Source organism: Zonotrichia leucophrys, chromosome Z (assembly GCF_028769735.1).
Source record: "Zonotrichia leucophrys gambelii isolate GWCS_2022_RI chromosome Z, RI_Zleu_2.0, whole genome shotgun sequence".
Taxonomy (NCBI): domain Eukaryota; kingdom Metazoa; phylum Chordata; class Aves; order Passeriformes; family Passerellidae; genus Zonotrichia; species Zonotrichia leucophrys.
In genome coordinates, this window is record NC_088200.1 from 29275301 (window position 1) to 29297878 (window position 22578).

A 22578-nucleotide genomic window follows, 5' to 3' on the forward strand; every position below is an offset into this window, starting at 1 on the left:
TCAGTCTTGTCTTTGGCGCCCCAGCTCTGCTTCATTTGTTTTCTCTGCTGTTGTCTCTGGGTAATATTTTTCAGTGCTGATACAAATGAAAGATGTCTGCACATCTATTTGAGAGCAGGTTTGTGAATAGAATCACAGAATCATAGAAAGGCTTGGGTGGGCAGGGACACCTTCCATTAGACCAGGTTATTCAAAATTCAGTGTAATTAAATCAGTTAATGTGTAATTTCTCTTACAGATAATTTCCCATATGTAGAACTATGCCTATAAAATAAACCATCACATAAATACTCCAATAGGATGTGTGTTACTGGGATAAGGATTTAACTTCTTGGAACACACACAGACAGAGAAATTCTGAACTTTTATAGAAGCATTTTCCTCTATTAATGTTCTTGTTTCTTCATTCTAGAGAAATTTGCCCCTCCTGAAATCATTTCAGTTAAAAAAATCCCTGGTATAAAGCAGTTACTTACAGTAACCTGGAAAATGCCTGAGAAGATTATCCCTTTAAAACATATTATTTGCCAGGTTCAATACAGAAACTTGTATTCAAACTTTACCGTAAGTTATGTCATTTTTCTTTTGCATGGCAACTTCTTTGTGACTAACTTCTTAATATTATAAGAATTTAAGTTGAAAAAAGGGAACAAGTGTTTGAAATAATGATAATAACCTTGTTATTTTACTGGAATGTTATCAGAGGTGCATGGTCTTAAGAACACAGTTTGGTTTTCTAGGGTTATTTGTCCTTTTTCTTTTGGTCATTATCTGTTTTGATACATATTGTGCTTCTCAGTATTACTCTGTGGAAGGATGAGGCATGACCCTAGGCCAAGGGATTACACATGCAGTCAGTAACAATATTTTTTTTTCCCTTGCATTCTGGTGTTGAAAACAGCACTCACTTAGAACTGCAGCATTTGAATCTGATTAATATGGAATGATGTTAAATTTATTTTCAAGTGAATGAAAATAAAAATTTTGCAAGATGAAAAATATGGGAAGTTCTTTTCATAGTTTGTCTCTCTGGCACTTAAATGGAATGGTTGTAAAACCCCCAGTATCTGCGTATTTCAGATTATCTATTCCTATGGTCTTCAATGTGGAAGGGATTGTATTTGTAGTTTTACTGTTTCTTCTTCCAGATTAAAGAACTGCCCAAGTTTCTTGGATTGTTTTTTAAAGTTCATTGAACTGAGATCTCTGCCTTGATCTTACTATTTTTTGTACCACATGTATAATTTTGGGAGAGAAAAATTCATCAAAGTAGTCATCGGAGCTTTAAAAACATTTATAAGATTAAAGATGTTTCTTACTTAGCATCGTTCTCATATTTTCAAGCATCATTACTGTAAATATGACATACTGGTTCTTGGATTCGGGATAGTTGGATGGGCAGTATGGCTCAGGTACAGTTGGGGTAGTAGGAATGGAACTAACGATTGTTTAAAAGACCTATTTGAGATGTTTATCTCTTTGGAACCAAGGCACTGGCATCCTTGTGACACATTCTGTGAGGTCCTTATGTTTTCAACATTTGGAAAGGACCTCATAGTCCTTGGAGGGCTACAGCTTGATTGTGTATTTTGTCTAGTTTTCAGCACCTGCATTAGAAAACCTGTCTGTTTTTTTTGCTATCAAATACAGCCTATGTCCATTTGCTTCCTCAGCTCACACCTGCATTTTCACACAGACATTTCAGAAGAAGCAGGAGCTATCCATGACTAGTAAAGGCCTAGGAGCTTTTCTTTGCCAGCACATATAGGCAAAAAAAAAAAAAAAAAAAACCAAAAAACAAAAACCAACCCAAAACTAACCCCCAGAAAAACCTAAGGAAAAATGGTTTGCACAAATGACAAATACCTTCTTGGCCTTTAAAGTTATCTGACCAAACCAGTCTAAATAGTTTGGTGTGAACTGTTTTTACTGAGTGAAAAACATGTGACATGTTTTTGTTCTTGCATATACTAAATTTCTAAGTTTCTGATTTTAATGCAATATCATTAACAGCCTTTTGGCAATTAACTAAAACCTAGTACAACATGTCTCTAGTTCTATGTCAGGTTCTGCCAGAGGCTGATAATAATTTTGGAGCCTTTTTAATTTTAGATTTGTTGCAGAATCTATCACCTACAGTAGTTTGGAGACCCCTGAATTCACTCCCTTAGCAGCAGGTATTTTTTGACAGTGAGTTTCTTGAGATCAGAACAGACCAAAATATTCAGTTACATTAGGCACTTCCCATTATGTTGTTCTTATGAGTGAGTGTCTGCATTTGTTATAGTTGTTATAGTACACTCTGCATTGTTATAGACTGTTTCATTTTTCATTGGAAGGTTCAACTGATGGAAGCCAAGAATTTCTTCACTGTGTTTTAGCCCTCTTGGGGGTGTTGGAGTGAAGTTCCTTTCAAGACAAAGAAATGACTCTCATTGTCATTACTTTTCTGAAAAGATAACACATAATTTATTTCTTACACTCCCATCTTCCTTCACCACTAACAGGCTTCGTCTTATTTTTTACCTCTTGGTACCAGAATTTTTTGTCCTTTTGTTTACCTTTTCATTTTAATCCTGTGCTGATAATGTTTGGGGCAGCCCACAGCTACACTGTTTTATGGCTAACAGCTAGAAGGCCTTGTAACTCAGAAAAGATGCACAAGACAGGAGACAAGTATCCAGCTGACTCACAAACTGTGAGGAATCACTGGGGGAATCACTGCGTCCCCCAGGATGCTGCTGTGGGACATTATTGTAGTAATGGCTTTAGCAATAACCACTTGCTTCCCACCAGTGGGAACTGCATTCCTCCCTCCAGCAGCTTCTGTGCACAGCTGCTCTGGAATCACATGTGAGCTGTTCCCTGTTCAAGCCACAGGTTTGGGATCAAGTTTTTCAAACCCTGGAGTTTTACAGGAGGAACAAAGGTGCTGCACAGAAAAATGGAGTTTAAAACAAGGAATCTTGAGTTGCAGAGAAGTGAGGTGGTATACACAAAAGCTGCATCTTCTGTGTTTTCTTAAGTAATAAAAAAAATAAGTAATATATCTGCACTAAATTTTATATCAAATAGTTTTTGTTCTTGTACCTATTTCCAGGAATTTGTCAATGTCTCACTGAATTCTAAGAAGAAAGTAGGATCGTGTAATCTCACAGGTCTGTGGGACTCCACAGACTATTCTGTTGCCATTCGGTGTGTCAATAATGAGTCAGCATTTTGGAGTGGATGGAGTGGAGAGAAAAATGGAAGCACAGAAGAAAATGGTAAGCTGCCTACCTGTGGAAGTTTTCTTCTATTATACTTGGAGGCATTAGGATTTAGTAGGGAAAAACTGTGTTACAGCCTATTATCCTCTATTGAATTTAGAATCCTGTTGCTTAAACAGAACATGTGTATTTTGTTTAAAGATAGAAGAGGAAAACTGAACGACAACAGCAAGTATTGGAGGAGATTTGAAAAGTGATTCAAACAACATAGGACTAAGGAAGAAAGCAGATGAGTAGACACTGAAGAGAGGGAAAATTAAGAGTGTACATGAAGATTTAACAAAGCAAATTAAGATAGTAGCAGAAAAGTAGTGCAGCATGAGTGTTCAATGAAATAAATTATAAATAGAGAAATCAAAATACCAGTTTTAAAACAAGACTAGAAAATCTCTTCTGAGAGACTCTAGAACTGAACAAATAAAAGCAAGCAGCAGGAAACTTATAGAAAGAAAGAAGTACCTAATTGGGGAAAAAAAGGCATTGTACTACAGAAGATAAAACTTTTAGTAAGTTTCTTTCTCTTAGACTCTATGTTTGATACCTTTTGAGTTTTTTAACCATATTAGAGAAACCTTTTGATTGTTTTCACCATATTAAACAATCTTTTTAATACAGCAACAAATTGCAAGTGGATTTTTTTTCTTAAAACAGCTCCTTCAGGAAAAGTGGATTTGTGGAGAGTAATTAAGTCTTCACGCTCATCTAGAAATAGATCTGTACATCTTATGTGGAAGGTACATGCGATTTTTTGTGAATTGGTAATCGTATTGATATCCTGTAGCTGATGTTGTATTTAAGTATTTCTGTGTTGTAGGACATATAACTGCCAGAGGCATTTGATGTTATCAGAACAAAAAAAGCTCACTGAACTAAATTAGAATTGAAAAGGCTTTTGTTTACTGAATGGTAGATGAATGGAGTTTTGTAATCTGTGTGGAAAGGGAGCATTTAATTGTGTTCAGATCACTGGAAAATCTCATTGAAAGTTGTTAAACTGCATTTAAATAATCCAGTTTGCCAAAGCCGTGTTTAAATGCACTTTAATCTTCTAGTAAAGTGTCTAAAGGCTCTTCACATTTCAAATCTCAGCATTTGACTTTTGAAATCCATCAAGGAAATTCTGGTGGCTGTTTGTCCTGAAGATGGGCCTGAAAAAAATACCTTGCTTTTCTAAATACAGTATAATAGTTTTGTAATTTGATCTTTAATACAGCATATATTTTTGCTTGTGCAGGTAACACTGCGAAACACTTACTACTGTGTATTTTTTTAATAGCCATTAAAAAGCTTTCCGCCTTCTGGGAGAATTCTAGGCTACAAAATACAGTATTTTCCAGAAAACAAGGCTGCACATAAAAGGACAAACAATTCTACTGAACCGAAAATGACCTTACTTTTAAATGAAGAGGCACATATAATATCTGTCACTGCTTATAACTCTGCTGGAGAGTCTCCTGAAGCTATTTTGAGGATTCCATCCCCTGATGAAAAATGTAAGATTTTTCAATGTCATGTTTTTCTCATTAATGAAAAAGTGATTTTCATTACATCTTTTTAAGTTCTGATATAGTGAAGCAAAATTATGCTAAGGGCTTCTGTCATATGTATCTTGTATTTTGCTGTCATGTATCATATTTCTGTTACAGACAATTATTGTTGGGGCTTTTGTTTTGAAATACAGTTGTTAAGACATGAATACTTTGTGATGTCTTGTTGAATTTCTGTTGTACTACTTTCTTAGGGTTTTTTTTGGTTGGCTTAGTATTTTTCCTAACTTTGCACCTCCCAAATAAATTTATGGAATGTGTAGCTGTAGAACACGAAAGAACACAAGCACACCACTCCTCTCAAGGTGAAGGAAAAAAGGGAAGTTTATTTTCTGACTGCAATATTTATAGTTTTACAAAAGTGACAGCGGATTGGAGGGTGACAATGACACCTCTCCAATGACACTGGTCAAACCAACAGTCCATCAACTCTCTCTTCCTCCATAAAGGAATGCAAAACAATGAGTTATTTACAGAAAGTGTGTGAGAAAGTTCACTACAAGAATCAGAAGGCTTAGAAAATCTTAAAAAACCAGGGTGACAGGAATGCTACCCAACTCTTTTGGATCCCTTTGTTAGCTCAGAAGATTGGTTACCACAGGGCACTATTGCAGAGTGTTCAACAATCACTCAAAGATATGATAAATAGAAGTCTCTACGTTGCGTTAGTGGAAGCAGGGAGAGAAGCCTTGTGTTCATTCTCATTTCATATACATTCCCAGAGAACCCATCCCACCCACTGCCAGGGTTAGGAAGCTGGCCTGATCTAGCACAAGAGTTGCTCTTTGGCTCTTATGTTTAATTCTGATGCTGCTTTGTGTTGCAACATTCTGCTGCCAGCCATGATCTGACAGACAGGTTGTATTTGACACTCTTGAATCACTTCTAACAAGAGTTGTTCATGATATAAGTGCAAGTGTCCCCCTGGAACTCAATCAATCAAATTCCATTTCTAATCAGAAAACTGGATATGTGGATTTAATGTAATTTTGTCCTAGAGGTTGCTGACTACCTCCCTATCCACTTTTGCATCCCACCACAAAGGTTTTTCTGATTTTTCCACGCTGTGATGTGCTTTCCCCCCACCAGATGCATCTCTTTTTTTTCTCTGCTTCATCAGGTCTTTTTTGCCTCTGCTTTGCCAAGTTGGATTTTCACTTAGACTCTCATTACCTCTATTCTGCAGGCTGATGCAGAATTCACCTTTGCTTCAGTGTCATTCTTGACCTTGCTGACTTGTTTTCCTGTTCCATTGCCTTTGTCATCTCAATCAAAATTACTTATAAGCTACCTGCAAAATTGGTAGTAATTTGGTTTATAAAGTTTTACACACTGCAAAATTTGGATTCTGAAAGAGAGACTGGTTCTTGAATTCTGTATGTGTTTTTCAAGTTTTTCTGAAGACAATTGCTGATATTTTCTGTTAAATTTTTAGCCTCTCAGATGATTGAAAAAGTGGTGACCTCTACAACAAATGAAGAAGTGGTGGTGCAGTGGAAAACCTCTGAACCAGAAATAACCAAATACGTGGTTGAGTGGTATGAGGAGTTGGAGATGGACCCTTTTGGTAGATCATGGCAATATGTATCAAATTCTACAAAGTGGAAAATTAACAAAAGTATGTTTATCAGTTACAGCTGTAACAATGTACAGATGTACATGTACTTATAGGTAGATTGGAAAGGATGAACTCATTCAGCTTTCCTCAGGCTGTTTTTAAACATAAGAGTATTATTACATACTTTACTGAAATCTCTGCTGCTAATGTAATAGCATTTTTTAGTCTTACAAATTTTCATGCAACATCCAAGATAGTGCTTGCTCTCATATGAGATTAGGCTACAGAATTTGTGTTAAAGCAGTTCTGTGGCTTGATTTTCTGCCAGTAGGGAGGCCTGTGACTGATGTGACTCTTCTATCCGAGAAATCTAGAATTTAAAAAAAAGATTGAATATGGGAAAAACTCATGCTCTTTCATGTGTTTTAGTGAGAGAACATCACAGTTCTCTCCTCCACAGGCTGCAGGGGGGACGGCCAGCTTCACCATGATCTTCACCACAGGTTGCAGAGGAATCTTTACATTCCCTACTCTTCCCACCTATGGGAGACAGTCCTTACTGAACTTCTCTGACATGGGTCCTTCCCACTGGCTGCAGTTACCCCCAGATGCTCCAGTATGGCTCCCCTCTGAGGTCACATTCTCCTTCAGGCATCCACCTGCTTCGGTGTGGAGTCCTCCACAGGATGCAGGCTCCCTTGTGGACGCCATCACACATCACACTTCAGCTCAATTTCACGCTGACTTCCAGCCTGTCCACAACATCAGCACAGAAACAGCAGCACTGCCCTGGCACATCCCCATGGCTGTTATCAAAATGTTCTCAGGCACAAATCAGTAATGTGTTAAGTAGTGCAGCACTACCGCAAGCAGCAAAAGCAAAACTCTGACAGACTCTAATACCCAGGCGGGCAAATGACCCCCGTGGCAAGTGCAGGAGCCTGCTTATCACTAGCTGAACAGCACTGACAGCTGTGAGTTCAGTCTAGTACATACCAATCAAATCTGTCATCACCTCAGTTTGACTCTTGTGGTTTAACCCCAGCAAACAGCCCAGCCCAGGCAGCTGCTTGCTCACTGCCCTGCTAGTGAGAACAGGGAGAGAATCAACAGGGTAAAAGCAGGAGCACTTGTGGGTTGAGATGGAGACAGTTTCATAGGGAAAACAAAAGTCCTGCACATAAGCAAAGCAAAGCAAGGAGTGAGTTCACTGCTTCCCATGGGCAGGCAGGAGTTCAGGAGTCCAGGAGAGCAGGGCCCCATTGCATGTAACAGTGACTTGGGAAAACAAACTCCTCACTCCAAATGTCCTCCCTTCTTCCTTCTTCCCCCACTTTATGTAGTGAGCATGATGCCACACGGTCTGGAATGTCCCTTTGCTCAGCTGGGTCACCTGTCCTGGCTGTGTCTCCTCCCAGCCTCCCTGGCACCCCCAGTCCCCTCCCAGACCACCACGGCAGCAGCAGAAGCAGAAAAGGCCTTGGCTCTGTGTGAGCTCTGCTCAGCAATAACAAAAACATCTCTGTATTGTCAGCCCTGTGTTCAGCACAAATGCAAAGCACAGCCCCATGCCAGCCGCTGGGAAGAAAACTAACTCTACCCTAGCTAAAACCAGCTGGAGTAATGTATATATAATTTGCAATAGGTGTAATAGACTGAAAGAGCAGCAGAAAGTTGATATCATGCAGGGATCTGTTGGTAGCCATTATTCTTGTTTAGCAAGGTGCAGAGCTTGAGAGGAATGATCTAGGAATCCCTTTACACTGGTTTCATGCCAGGGGATGTAAAGCTACAGATATGTCCTCTCAGAGCTGATGGGAGCTGTTGTAAGTGGTGGGTACACCTAGCTGATTAATTGGCTCCTGGATTGTTCAGAGTTCAAAACTTCATGTCCAGAAGCTGGAACTATGTCTTGAAACATGAAATTCTGCTGGAGAGATCTCACTTGCAACAACTGTACCCTTGAGTCAGGCTGGTCAGAAGATCTGCAGTTGACATGACTAGAACATCAGTGTAGAAATAAGAATAATAGAATATTCTGTGTTGTAATGTCCCAGAAGAATCACTGAAGTCCGACTCTTGGCCCTGCATGGGAGACCCCAAAAATCACACCATATTTCTGAGAGCATTGTCCAAACCCTTCTGGAACTTCACCAGGCTTGGTGCTGTGACCACTTCCCTGGGGAGCCTGTTCCAGTTTCCCAAACACCCGCTGGGTGAAGAACCTTTCATTTTAATATCCAGCCTAAGCCTTCCTGACACAGTTACTTGTCATTCCCTCAGGTCCTGAGTGGTAAGAGTGGGGGACCCCACTGCTTTTCAATCTGATGTATGAGACAAAGTTGTCTCTTGCAAAACATTAAACATCGATATATGTGAAATTAAAAAGGCTACCTTCAAGTGTAATTTTGTACTGGTGATTTGAAAATAGAGACTTCCTCTAAAACCATAGAGGGTTTAGAGATGAGTAAGTGGATTTATATAGAGAAGTTGTATGATGCTGAAGTATAATTTCCCATTCAAAGTATTTTTAGTGAGAAATGATGCAGAAACCATGTGGTCTTACAAATACTGCTATGAAAAAAGTGTGTTAAAGCTAGTAATGAGCATTCAAGTCAATAATTGCATATTGTGCTTGCTAGACAGTAGAAGCAAATAGTCAGTAACACAATATTTAGAATTCTCTTGTGATTTAGTCTATTTTCATTGTAGTAATATCACATAGAGATTGTATGTAAATATTCTTTTCTTTCCTTTATAGAAAACTTCAAACCATTTATATGCTATAACATCTTGGTGTATCCTCTTTATGAAAGTAATGTAGCAGCTCCATCCTACACACAAATCTATGCTGAAGAAAAAAGTAGGTATTTTAAAGTAATCACGTTGTGAAATGTGTGTTGTAGTCTGTTTCTCAGGATGCATTATCTTTTAGTGATGTGGTACTACTGTTATTTGAAAAAGAGGTGAAGGTGGTGGAAAGACCCCCAGATTTCAGGGTTCCTAATTTCTGTTCTGTTCAGCAATAAAATTTGTCTATAAGAAAGTATTCATCTTGTGATACAGGTACATTGCTGCTTGCACCCACTAATTTTCTGTGAAGTTTACATATTGTATACAAAGCATTTGGAAAAAGTGTAACTACGAACATGAAAGAATTTTTTAAACTAGCTATCTCTTCAATGTTTAAAAGCTCATTTAGATATGTAATTATACTTGATTTTAATGCTTGATTACATTTGTCAGTCAATATATGAGGAAATTCTACTCATAAAATAAAATGGCTGGTTTTAAAAGCCTACTTTTTGTTAGATTTTATAATGTAATAAAACATTTGTATTCTTGCATGTAAAAAATGTTAAGACATGGTGCTTTTAATTGGACAGAAACTTTGGATGAATTAGTGTTTTGCTAGAGGAAGGGGTAAAGTTTCTTTATTTGTAGAAGTTTATTGTGAATTCAGTGATTTATACAACCAGCTGTAAGAATGTAGTTTACCAGTAATTTTAAGATTCCATGTGAAAATGTTGATTGGTGTGTGTGTCTATGCAAATGTGCAGGCACACATAGTACAATGCACCACTAAAGAGCATTAATGACTGGGGGGAGGCAATGGATTATTTTTTGTTTCAGTGATAATTACTAGCACAGTCAGAAATGGGTTTTGAGTGCTTTCCTGTTTTTAGGTAGCTGTGACAACACTCAAGGTTATTAGAGAAGGGGAAGGAAGTTTTAAAACTGCATCACAGAGAACTCTTTCTTCAGAAAGTCTCCTCAAAGTTATGAGCAGGGTGTTGAGATGGTATTGTGTAAGCAGAAAGGCTTTGTTCAGTGTGATGGGCAAGGCATCAGGAGATGCCACTTGAATCCCAGCTCAGCCAGAGATCTCCTGCAAAGGCACTGGCCTTGCGCCTGAGTCCCCCCCCAGGAGAAAGGATAATTTTCCTCTTGAGCTCTCCCTGATGTTGTAACAATAAAGCCTTTTAATGACATCTAAATATTTTAATACAATAACATCTGAAACTATGCAAATGCCATAATAGGCGAGGGGAAGTTTTATCAGAAGAATTTCTGCATTAAAGAGAGTGAGGAAAGTTAAGGACAGTGTCAGAGCACTAAGTTTGCGTATTTTCTCATGCATGTGTTTTCTCTTATGTTACTGATATGTGTAAAATAACATAGGCAGAAAACACTAATGACTATTTTACTACTTTTGCTATTTCATAATGTTTCTCTGTAGAGCCATCAGAAGGACCTGTGGCTGATACAGGCATTCTGGGGAAAAATGAAGTTACAATAAAGTGGAATGAGATTTCAAAGGCTAAAAGAAATGGATTTATCACTAATTATACAATATTTTATAAACCCAAAAATGGAAAAGAATTGAGTAAGTACAGATTAAACAACAATACTTCCAACAGGGTTATGAAATTTTCAATCTCTCTTCTACCTTGAGGCACCTTTAAAGTCAATGAAAAAAGTCTTGACAGGAGTAGAGAAGCTGAAATATATTGGAGAATCATAGATTCTGTGTGAAGTCATAGATCATAAGGGTTCAGTGAATTGATAGGTTTCATAATTGTCCTTGGAAGGATATGCCTTCAGTTTCTGGAAAAGTATGGTGGAAATCTTCTGCTAAAGTATTTTTAGTGTCAATTTTATATTAAAAGCAAATTTGGAAATAACACTAAAATAAGCTGTCAAGGAATAGTTTATATGGACATCATTTTAGATCAGTTTCTTCAGATGTGTTTGATTTTCTGTGCTTGCCATGGCTTTTCTGGTCTGGAGGCTGATAGCATAAATTTGAGCATACTCCTAATCTCTACCTCAGGAATAGTGTCCATACAATCTGGCAGTGTAACGGTATCTGTTCAAAATTCCTGTAGTTTAAATTTCAGCAGAAGCTTTCATGAAAAGTTTTTGGGTGACCTAAACTTTTCTTCCTATATAGTTTATGAAGAAAGCTGTTGGATCATTCAGTGCTTCAGAACTGGGGTTTTTTCTTCCTTTTTTAGACGTCATTGTCTAAAAATCAGGCACCTAACACAATCTCTTTTGCAAAGTTTTCAGACTTACAAATCTTGTGATGCTTGTTTCTTATGGGTATCCAGTTCAGACCATGGCAATTCCCAGTAATTTTTAAATGTGAAAGAGAAAGCTAATTACTTCTGTGAGATTTAGTCATCTGCACACAGTTTTTCCTATTATGTTGGTTTCTGTGTAATTTAACGCTGACTGCTTTGTGCAGGATCATCTGTGAGACACGGAGCCTCATGGTACAGAGCTGTATTTCTCCATATTACTCGTAATGTGAAGCAGGCTGTGTCCCTTTTAGAAATTCAGATTATTTTCTTTAGAAAATTAGTTGTAAATACCAACGCAAGGGAGTGAAATTTAAATGGCAAAACATGCTGTACTGATGTTTTTTGAGGCTTCTCTGATGTCATGTGTTCTTGATAATAATAGGATGTGGGGGTGTGTGCCAAGGTGACTTCACTAATGGCCTTCCAGCACTAGAACTTCACTTTCCCACTCTTGACTTAAGAGAAACTCAGTTTATTTTAACTTGGGACATATTGCAGCATAACTATTTCCTGGGTGTTTCTCAATAGAACTGACTGAGGAAATGAGTTGCCTTTGATGTTATGCACCAGGAAATATTTTAGTGACTGTAATTTCTTATATGAAAATGTATGTGGTACTGTTAGTAGGATTTTTTATGAAGATGCATTTGGTACTGTTAGTAGGATTTTTTTATGTCCTGCTTAAAAAAAATTACAGGTGAAGCACATTACATTAATTTCAATACTGGAGAATACACTGGAAACAGTGTTCTATTCATAAAAGCATTTTGAAACTTGGAAAAAAATTCCTTTTGATTTTGACTTTCCTTTGACTTTATTGGGGTGGTATCCCAGTGTTGATAGATGACATCCTTTTGGATGATCAGTGTCTAACTGCATGTAGTAGAAATATAGTTGAATTTCACAAGCTACAGAAATTATTTGAAGTTCCTAATTTCTGAGCCAACTATTTTGAGGAAATAAAGTTCTCAAAGCACTTTCTTTTCTGTGTTCTCCTGAAGATTATCAATTTTCATTGATAATCTGCAGGAGAATATAGTTCACCTACCTTTAATATTAGCAAAAATATTTGTATTTATTTTTAAAACTAAATACGTAATGGTTCAGGTTTTTGCCTCAAACTTTTAAGTAGTATTGATAAATATTGTTCAGTAATTTAGGTTTCATCTTTTAAAGGATTAGTAAGGATGCTTTGTGTTTCAAGTTACCTTTAAAATAGTTTGTGATCTGTTATTGCTGAAGTTGCTAAGTGTACAGCTCCCTGATATAACATTACTTTTGTGTGTTTACATAAATCTCCTAAAAAGATGAAACAGTGAACTCTGATGTTCTACAATACAGACTGAAGTCCTTACAGGCTAATACACAATATACTGTTCAGATTATGGCAAGCAACAAAGCTGGGGGAACCATTGGAGAGCCAAAAACCTTCAAGACTTTAAAACTGGGTAAGTAATAATCCAGTTACTTATTTCTATTTTAAAAAATGGGCTTGGAAATAAGAAATACAGGACATTGTTGTCTTGGCATTTGTTAACTTCTGTTTGTTTTTTAAGTAGTGTTGGACCAAACAAGGAAGAACTGGCAAATTGGTAGTTGAATTTAACTTAATTTCACTGACAATCTCACAGACTAAAAAACCCTCAGAATTAGAAGTCAACCCCAAAAATCTTTATTTCTTTGTCAGTAAAGCAGTGGAGTACTATGGTTGTTTGTGGAAGCAGCAGTGTGTATGCAGCTATGGGATGGGATGCCTAACAGTCCATTACAAAGTAGACTTTTCCATCTGAGAGATTTACAAAAACCACACATTGTGTTTCACCTATTCTGGTATATAAGCTTAACTAGAAAATGAGTGCAGAAGTTGTGGCCAGCGAGTGTGTAGGGAAATGCCTTTTCCTATCTTTGACTATTTGTTTTAGCCAGATTTGACAAGGTATATTGACAACAGATCAGAATAACATTTCCTCATTTCAACTTCAGGAAGAATGTTCTCAGTATATTCCTAAATGCCTCTGGTACTCTGAAATTAGCTCAGAAATCAGCAGTGTTTCAGCCAGAGTAACTAATGTTTTTTGTAGTTTTAAATCTATCTCCTGCACTCAATTTGCTATTTATCCTTTTGTAACTGGCAGAAGTGGCATGGACCAGCAGATTTAGGTGAACGTGGTGACCAAGTGGTGGTAGAGCCTTCATTCTAGGTTGCTGTCAAAGGTTGGCATGGTATGACCCTAAGCAGCCTGATCTAGGTTTAAAGTTGCATGAAGTGATCTACAGATACCCCCTATTGTGTGATTCTGTTAAATAAAGGAAATTTTAAAATGCAATAAATCTGTTCCTGAAACATCCTGAAAAATCTCATCACAATCTGGTTTTTTGGCTCAGTAACTGTGGCTTGTTGGATTCTAAATACTCGTCTTTTAACTTGTCATAGAATGGGTATCCTACAGTATTCTGAGTAATTTTGGCTGGTTTTGACAGAGCTCTTTAGAATTGTGCTAATTAAGTGACTTGGATATTAAAAATTAGCTGTCTTAAGGGAATACCTGAAGAAACAACAATGTGGACTAATTGGTGTTTTGGTTTTTATTTCTTTGTTTTTGTCCAAAGATAAAGAAGATATCTTTTTTATTGCTATACCTGTTGAGATAAGCATTTTGTGTCTGATAGGCCTTTGGATAACGTGTGTTTTGAAAAAACACGTGTGAGTATATTTCCTACTGGATTTTTATTTATTTTATAAATGCCTTTGTTGTGTTCAAAACCGAGGTCTAAATAGAAGACAAGCAATTAAAGTAACAAATAAGTGTACAGGTTATACTTTGACTGCAGTTTATGTGCTGTAGTCCAAAAATAAGTATTAATTTTAGAAAGTTTAGTAAATTGAAACAAAATAAATGGGAGAAACAGATTTATGTATCACCTACATCAGTTTATGTAAAATGCTACATACATGCCATTTGCAGTTCCATGGTCATGTAAGTGAGGGGAGCAAACTTAAAGTCAGTTTCTGAAAAATTAATAACTCCAGGAAATAAAGCTTTCTAGACACTTTTAAAATGCTAGGATGGTACTAGGACATAGGCCCTATTGCTTGTCTTACCTATAACTCTTACTAGTTGATGATGCCTCTCTTGAGCTGCAAAGGAATGAGGAAAAAACCTAGAAATTACATTCTGTGAAGATCTTTGGATGCTTGATCCTTGAGTGTGGATCCGTATCTGCACATGATTCGTAATCCTTTCATGTGCTGTCACAAATGTCCCCTGATAGACTTAAATTTTTCTCTTCTGGGCATGGAGATCCAGTAATATTGCAAAGATGACTGTGAGGGTGTTTTTAAGGTTATAAAATATTTTCACAAGAAAAGTGACTGTGTTATTTGGCTGATGAGAAGATTAAAAACCTGAACAATTTTGGGGCATTCTAAGCTACTGGAACCAATACTGTTGTCAAGTTGAGAAGCATCAGGTAGTAAGTACAACTCAAGAAATAAATTCCATCCCTTTTACATCTTCATTTGTGTTGAGTATAATGAATTTTTACAATAGCAAAAACTAATTTTTTTTCTGAAGAATACTTCAGATGCAGTAGAATGTTTATATTCTTGTGTAGATAAAATTGCCATGAGAAAAGTCAAGCTAAGGACTGGTTTTCGTTCCCTTGCCCCACTACCCAGTGTCAGTGAGTGATTAAATGAGTGAGCATCCTTTATCTGCTGATTTCGGAACTCAGTGTAGTTCTAATGTGATATAGTGCTAGGGTCATTTTCCATGAACAAATACACCTGAGGTGGATTTTCACTGAAGAAACACCCTGAAAAATGATAATAGAATTTGTGTACTGTCTTAATTTGGCATGCTCTTATTTCATACACTATTTAATTGAGTAATATAATATAATAAAACATAATATAATATATAATATAAAATGGCTTTTCTGCAATGTCTCTGTAACCCAAGAGATCATGTTTAGATCTTTTGTAATAAAAAACAGTGTATAGGGAAACAGTTTTATTGAAAAGCATTATGTTGATATAGAAAACATTTCCTTTCTGAAAGTTTGATACTTCAGCAGTTTTTGGAATTTCTGGTGATTTTTAAATTTTTAATAATCTATTTATTTCATAATTTGGCTAAAATTCCTTTCTCAATTATAGGTTTAAAAAGGTTTGCTGGCCTGATATACCAAATCCTGAAGAAAGTCTTGCAGTGGAATGGCCTCTTGCTTCATCTGTGGTAGTAGTTGAAATTTTATGTGTTAAAGAAGGGATCAAATGAAGGGAAAATAAATCCTTTTCTGGCAGTCATTTCATTAGCCAACCCCCCCCCCCCACCTTTATTGAGTTTCATTCTTCTTCTTCAGTGCTACAAAATGCTCTTTGTAGTATTCCAAAATAATAGGGAAGATGCATCTTCATAAAGTGTATTAATCTAATTATTATAGGATATTGGGAAATAATGTTTTGAAGTGACAAAGTGGTTGGTGGCTATGGTTCATTTAATGCAGTAAATTAAATTTGCACAGGCTATTGAGTCTATTAAATTAGGTTTCCACATCTCCACACCTCCTCTCTTCTCCACAAAAACAGTATTGCAACATATAATAAGATTTGGTATATAGTTGTACTAACAGTTCTGTCCTTTTATTTTTTGAATATTTATTCCTTATTAAAGTTTCAATGTTTATTTGAATGGAGTGGAGTTGACCAGGTTTGCACATTGCACAAAGTGTAAATTGTAGATAATGGGATTTAAGCTTTTTTCCCAAAATGTCTGGTTAGACAAGAAAACATGGACACAATTCAAACCTGATTCTGAGCCTTCACTGAAATTCATTATTTCATTACTTACAGAAAACCTAATATGAAAGCATTTAGTAAATGGACAGAATAACATTGCCTTTTTTAGTACTCATTCACATGTAACTGCTTCCCATCTGAAAAGCATCTAAACTCTTCACTGGTGCACGTCTGAAATTCTGAGTTAAACAGAGCTCAAACAGCAATAATTTATTTATTGAAAAATGAACTGATACATTATGTATCCCTTTGTAACTCTCCAATTTATCTCTTTGTATTGACAGAATAATTCCTTTTTGAAGAGAATGTCATCTCAGACCAAAACCGTAGACTTTGAAGAAATAAATGTTTTGGAATACTGTTTTCCTGAAGAAAGTCAGGAAGGGTCCCTACTAATAAATTATGACAACCATGTTTCTGAATGTACTGGTATTAATACAAAAGGCATAACTAACAGAGATGAAAAGATACTGCATAATGAAGAGAATGAAGCTGCTAAAAGTTTTTCCCCATCCATGCCTTATATAATTACTGATCAATTTACCAGAAGTCAAATGCATTCAGCTTTCATACCAGTGAAGGAAGTCCAGCCCATAGAAATGGTGGCAAGTGATTTGTGTGGATGCCAGCAGAATCCAATTAAAAATGAAGAAAATGACAATGAGGAAGTTTTAAACCTGGAAGATTTCAATGAAAAGACACTGTTCAATCCGTACCTTAAAAATTCAGTTAAAACAAGGGAATTTCTTATTTCTGAGAGCTTGCCAGAGCACAGTACAGAAGAATGCAGAAGCCAGTCAGGTGCCTTACTTCCTTTTCAACCAAATGTTCTGGCACAGTCTTACATAACAGTGGACATGTTCAGGGTGGCCAAAGGTCAGCAGTGTGAGAGGGCTCCGTTATAAAATCCTCCTGTGAGATATCCCTGGGCACTGCTGCTCACAGGCAGTCACATGTTCTGAGGTGGCTGAGCTCGGTTAATTTGGATGGGAGCACCCTCTTCCTTCAAATAGTTGTGAATTAGTTTGTTATGCTGTGTGTGTATGTCAGAGTTCACTTTCAGCGTGGATGTTTGAGGTATTTGTTGGTTTGTTTTGTTTTGGTTTGTTTTTTTTTTTTTACCAGACATGCCAGTAGTGAGACAAAAGAAATAGCTTTTGTTATTTCTTCTTAGTTCTCCTGTTTCAACCTGCTCAACAAACTGATATTTGCTGCAGGAGCATCCAGCAGTACAAGCAGCTCTTCTCTTGCTCCCCACACAACCAGTTCCCAAGGCTCAGCTCTGATGGGGAAACCTGGACAGACTTGAACAGTGTCAGAATCTGCCAAATCCTTCCTTCAGTTACATGGAGCAGAGCTACTTTCCTGTCCTTATTTCCCCTGATTGTTTTTCATCTGGTTTTATATATAATGTTCCTCTTGTTTTACAAATATGTTCTACATTTCAGGAGTTGTCTTTTTGTATCCTGACTCCTGAATTAATAATTTGGCTTATAGTTTCTTATGTTTAATGAGAGTATATTTGCTATGTTACCCGCATTTTGGAAAATGTTTTATGCTTGCTATGTTGCTTCCTTTCCTTTCTCATGGTTTTCATAGTGCTCAGCATTTTGTGCTGTTTTTGTTTCTACTGTTTGTTTCCTAAAAACCAACAGGAGAAACAAAACTTAAGAAGTTATCCTTCAATATGCAGTTTTATCTTCTTGCTCTGTCCTTCTAATTTGTTTCAATTTAAAAGTGTGTTTCCCTGTTGAGGTTTTGATATTTTGAACTGAAAAAAATATCAACTAACTATGTCACTTTGTGTTAGAATAAGCATTGAGTTAGAAAGTTATTTTTCAGGGAGGTAATGAAAAAACACTAAGTCTGTAAAATCTTCCGAGATATTCTCTGGTAAATGATTTAGGATTAGGTATTTCTACATGAAAGATATCACTTTTGTCATTTGTTTTGTGATTTTGTTAAGTCATAAATCTAATTATAGTTTTCATTTTACAGATCAGCAATTAAGCAGTAAAACACTCGATCACACTAATTTTTTTAACAAGAAAGAGGCCATTATTGTAAAGCTCTTAGTGAATACTCTGCTAAATAACAGGTTTAAAAAGATAGAGTCAAATTAATTGTATTTGAAGGGGATGTTCAGTTTGAACATATACCCCACATATGGGGTATATGGCAATTTTAAGACTTTGAGCTATTTTTACAGCATTTAGAGACTTGATGTTATCAGTCTTGTTTACACAAGATTGTAGTTTGCACAACTGCAGATTTATTTCAGGGTAAAAAAAATACAGGAGTTATGGGGATAGAAAAACGTGAGACAAATGTGAATAGGATTAGAAAGCATTTCCTTTCTGTACAGGAAGAGGAGTGTAGGAATGGAAAATATATTGTAAGCATGAATGAGGAGGCTGAGCCTTTCCCTGGATGCTGTGGCTATTACTTGTATTGTTTTGGTGAAAACAGTGTAAAGTTTTGCATTTAGGATCTTTTTCTGTAGTTTGGAAGCTGCTTTAACTTAGAACAATGTTCCTCTAGTTGCCAAGAAAGGATGGGAAAACAATTTCTGCAAATGTTCCTTATCCAGCAACACTGATTTCCACCTCTCCTGTTTGTTGGATCACTTTTTCAACCACAGTGCTCCAAGATGAAATGCATATATGCTTGCTCTTATAAGCCCTTGCTCACTTAGGTGAGTCATACTCTGAAATTAGGACAAAGCTTTGGTTAGGTCAGTGCTTTTTTCCTGCTTCTTCAGTTGGTTCTACACTTCTCACTTACAGTGATGTTGTTGTCTCTCTGGGCTCAGAGATCACTGATCCAATTCACAGCAATTTTTTCCCTTAAATCTCAGTGTTTGTTTTAATATCACAATATCTAAAAATAAACACATGGAGAGATATTTTGGGCCTTTCTAGGAATTGGTTAGCAGCTACATGAAAGCTGTATATTCTGAGTTATGTGTTTGAGACAGGTGAAAAGTGAAAATAATGCAACCTTCAAGGGATCATTAGAGAGGGGAGGTTCTTGCTGGGTGGCTTGGCTAGGTTATCTTTGTAAAAATTCTTAGGTTCTGGAGGGTAAGTATGTCCTTCTTATTTATCCCACTTTATTTTCTTCCCTATTGATATGCTGCTTTTCTCTCCTTGTTTTTCTGCTTCCCTTCCCCATTATTTTCTCAGAAAAAGCAAAATGCTGGAAGTGGGCTCAATACATTCCAGAAAGGAAGGCCGCCTTTTGCACATGCTTTGGAAAGAAAGCTTCTTGTACTTGTTTATTTTGCATGGAGAGTTGTATTCTTTCTGACTTTTTGCAATGTTTTTTTCAAACTAACACTGTGAACCATTAAAAAATTAAAACTGAGAAAATGTGTAAATTTATTGTATTGATTTTTTACTAAATGCATCATTTAGACATTTTAGATTTTCATATTCATATAGAATAGGTCTCACTTTGGACTGCTGTTTATAGGGTCGCAAGAGAGTGGGCTTTAATCATAGTATTTTTCTATGGCCACAATTTGAGTTGGTAACTTCCTTTGAATGTTCAACCACAAAAGTATTATTCCACTTGCGTTGTTATTCAGGCAAGAAAAATAAGTTTCCACATCAGCTTGTTAATGAAACAGGTACTTATTAGACAGCACTAATTCCTGGGAGCAGACAGTGGTCTGAAAAAAATCAAGAGGAGCTCAGCCCAGGTGCTGTTTGTCAAGGACTAATGAGCCTTGGAGTAACGGGCATTTCTCAGCTTATGGTGTGGCTGGTGAGGGAGGATGGGATGCAGCACCACAATCCACCTCACGACTTAAGTCAGCTTCTCTGGGCAGGCTATCCCAGGCAGCACTGCAGCCTTGGACTGCAAAGCTGCCCCATGGAAAAGGAGCTGGGGGTGCTGGTGACAGCAGCTGGACATGAGCCAGGCTGTGCCCAGGGGGCCAAGAAGGCCAATGGCATCCTGGCCTGGATCAGCAATGCTGTGGCCAGCAGGGCCAGGGCAGGGATTGTCCCCCTGTGCTGGGCCCTGCTGAGGCCGCACCTCCAGTGCTGTGCCCAGGGCTGGGCCCTCACTGCAGGAAAGGCCCTGAGGGGCTGGAGAGAGTCCAGAGAAGGGCAATGGAGCTGGGGCAGGGTCTGGGGCACAAGTGCTGTGAGGAGCAGCTGAGGGAGCTGGGGGTGTTTGTCCTGGAGAAAAGGAGGCTCAGGGGGGACCTTATCACTCTCTACAGCTGCCTGAAGGGAGGCTGTGGCTGGATGGGGATTGGCTTCTTCTCCTAAGACACAAATGGTAGGATAAGAGGAAATAGCCTCAAATTGTGACAGGAAGGGTTTAGATTGGATATTAGGAAAAATTTCTCCACCTGTCATGCACTTGGCCAAGCTGCCCAGGGAAGTGTTGAGGTCACCAATGTGGGGGTATATAAAAGATGAGTGTATGTGGCTCTTGGGGACATAGTTAAGTGTGAACTTGGTAGTACTGGGTTAATAGTTGGACTCCATGATCTTACAGGTACCTTCCAACCTAAAGAAGCCTGTGACTATAAAGGGCACATTCAAAACATTATCCAATTTATTGATGTTATGTATTTCCCCAAGGCAGAAAGGAGCTGAGAACTTAATGAGATCTGAAATGTCAACAGACTTTTTGTAGGTGCACCCATGCATACCATTCCTAAATACAAAGATTACCTTAGAATTACCTCTGTGCCATTCTAACCTACTCAACACACTGATTTCTTGCTTGTTCAGAGCTTCTTTTCAGCTAGTTGTCCATTACTTTTATTAGTATCTGCTCTCCCCTCCAACTTCTTTCTTGTCTCCCTAGTTGTGGTTAGACTTTAAATCAGGAGCTGTTCAGCTGTTCGGGCATCCTTGCTGTGAGAATATGTTTCAAAGGCACAGTTAAAGGGAGCCGAAATGCACTCTCTTTTCCTAGTACTTGCAGAAGCAGACCACCTCTGGATGTAGAAAGGAGAGGAGTTAGCCCTGTCACTGCTGCAAGGTGGTGTAGCTTCATCAGAAGGGATACAGTTATGCAGATATACACACACACATATATCATGTGTGTATACATAGATGCATCTGTGTAACTGCACTGATTCCTTTGAGAACTGGCTGCTGAAGTGCTTGTGTACACCTGAGCATATTCGTGTGTGCACGTGCCTGAGCCCAGACACAGTGAGGTGTCATCGTCAGGCTAGTTTGTGCAGGAGTACTAGCAGAGAAGGAAGTTGTTTATGTGATTTATGTTGCTGCATAGTGCCAATCACCAGCACAGAAGGCATTACAGGATGCTTCACTGCTGGGATCCTCTCTTTTGCATTGGGCACAGAGTCTGGCATAACAGCCCACAAGGTCCTGGCCCTTGACCAGAAGCCCTAGCCCATGTTTGGGCTGTGTCTGTTGATTCAGATTGGTGTTCCTTGCTGCTGAGTTTAGTGTGTGAGGAGGTGACTGGCTCCCTCCATTCACACTAGGACAATCTGGATGCTCAGGAAGCTTTAGGTGCATGGAGGCTGGAGTCCACAGCTACCGGGTAGGAATATCGCCCATTGCTCCCATGATACAGGTAATTGCTAAGATCAGTAGTAAGATGATAACTTTGATGCCTTGTGATTGCAGCTGTGCTAGGCAAGGCAGCTCTCAGGGGTAAGTTGAGTAGATCTGTGCACACACAGCAACCACCACAGGGTATTAATGCTGAGCTAGGTATCACACATTTTAAATGACACTGAAGGGCTGGGTGGAACAAATGTCAGAGACCACGCTCTGTGCAGCCTCAGATGAACTGTGGTGCCCACATTGGGATGGGGTCATGAAGGCAAGGTTTGTCTCGTGTTTTTTTGCAGTTGGACAGTACCATGTTCCTTGCCCTTACATTGCCAAGGATTAGAAATATTACAAGATAATGAATCAGCTGAAGTTCTACCTCAGAGAAATATCTGATTTTAATTTTGAATGCTCCCTTGATGAATCAGAGTAAGACACCTTTGTTGTAACAGAGATTTTGTGTATTGGGTTGTAATATTTTAGCTTTGCTTATCTAGATGTCAAAGTACAAAATAGCAAAGATCACAGTGCTTGAGAAGTAGTTTGTATAGCAAGCAGTGCAATTCTATATCTCAGTGGTCACACAAAACAGTGTTTTGAATGAAAAAATCATGCTCCTTAAGCTTTTAAGAGGTAATCTGCAAATATTTATTCAATAGTTTTCTCTTTTGCTAGTAGCTATTCTGAAACAGTCAGATAAGATCTCCTGCTAAAGATCACTTGAAAATAACACACATAGTTTATATACCTTAAATTATTTAAGG

The 22578-nt window shown here is 37.8% G+C and overlaps 1 protein-coding gene across 2 annotated transcripts in view; it reads left to right on the top strand.

Moving 5' to 3' along the window:
* The window catches only part of IL31RA (interleukin 31 receptor A), a 33609-nt gene extending 16287 nt beyond the window's left edge, over nt 1–17322 (top strand). For both annotated transcript variants that reach the window (XM_064735784.1, XM_064735785.1), the window contains 11 exons: nt 413–564; nt 3101–3266; nt 3921–4003; nt 4546–4762; nt 6252–6434; nt 9136–9237; nt 10615–10761; nt 12769–12909; nt 14072–14165; nt 15621–15699; nt 16547–17322. In XM_064735784.1, the coding sequence (XP_064591854.1) occupies nt 413–564; nt 3101–3266; nt 3921–4003; nt 4546–4762; nt 6252–6434; nt 9136–9237; nt 10615–10761; nt 12769–12909; nt 14072–14165; nt 15621–15699; nt 16547–17167 (1985 nt within the window). In that variant the 3' untranslated portion in view covers nt 17168–17322. The remainder of the gene's footprint in view (nt 1–412; nt 565–3100; nt 3267–3920; nt 4004–4545; nt 4763–6251; nt 6435–9135; nt 9238–10614; nt 10762–12768; nt 12910–14071; nt 14166–15620; nt 15700–16546) is intronic.
* The last annotated feature ends 5256 nt before the right edge of the window (nt 17323–22578 follow it).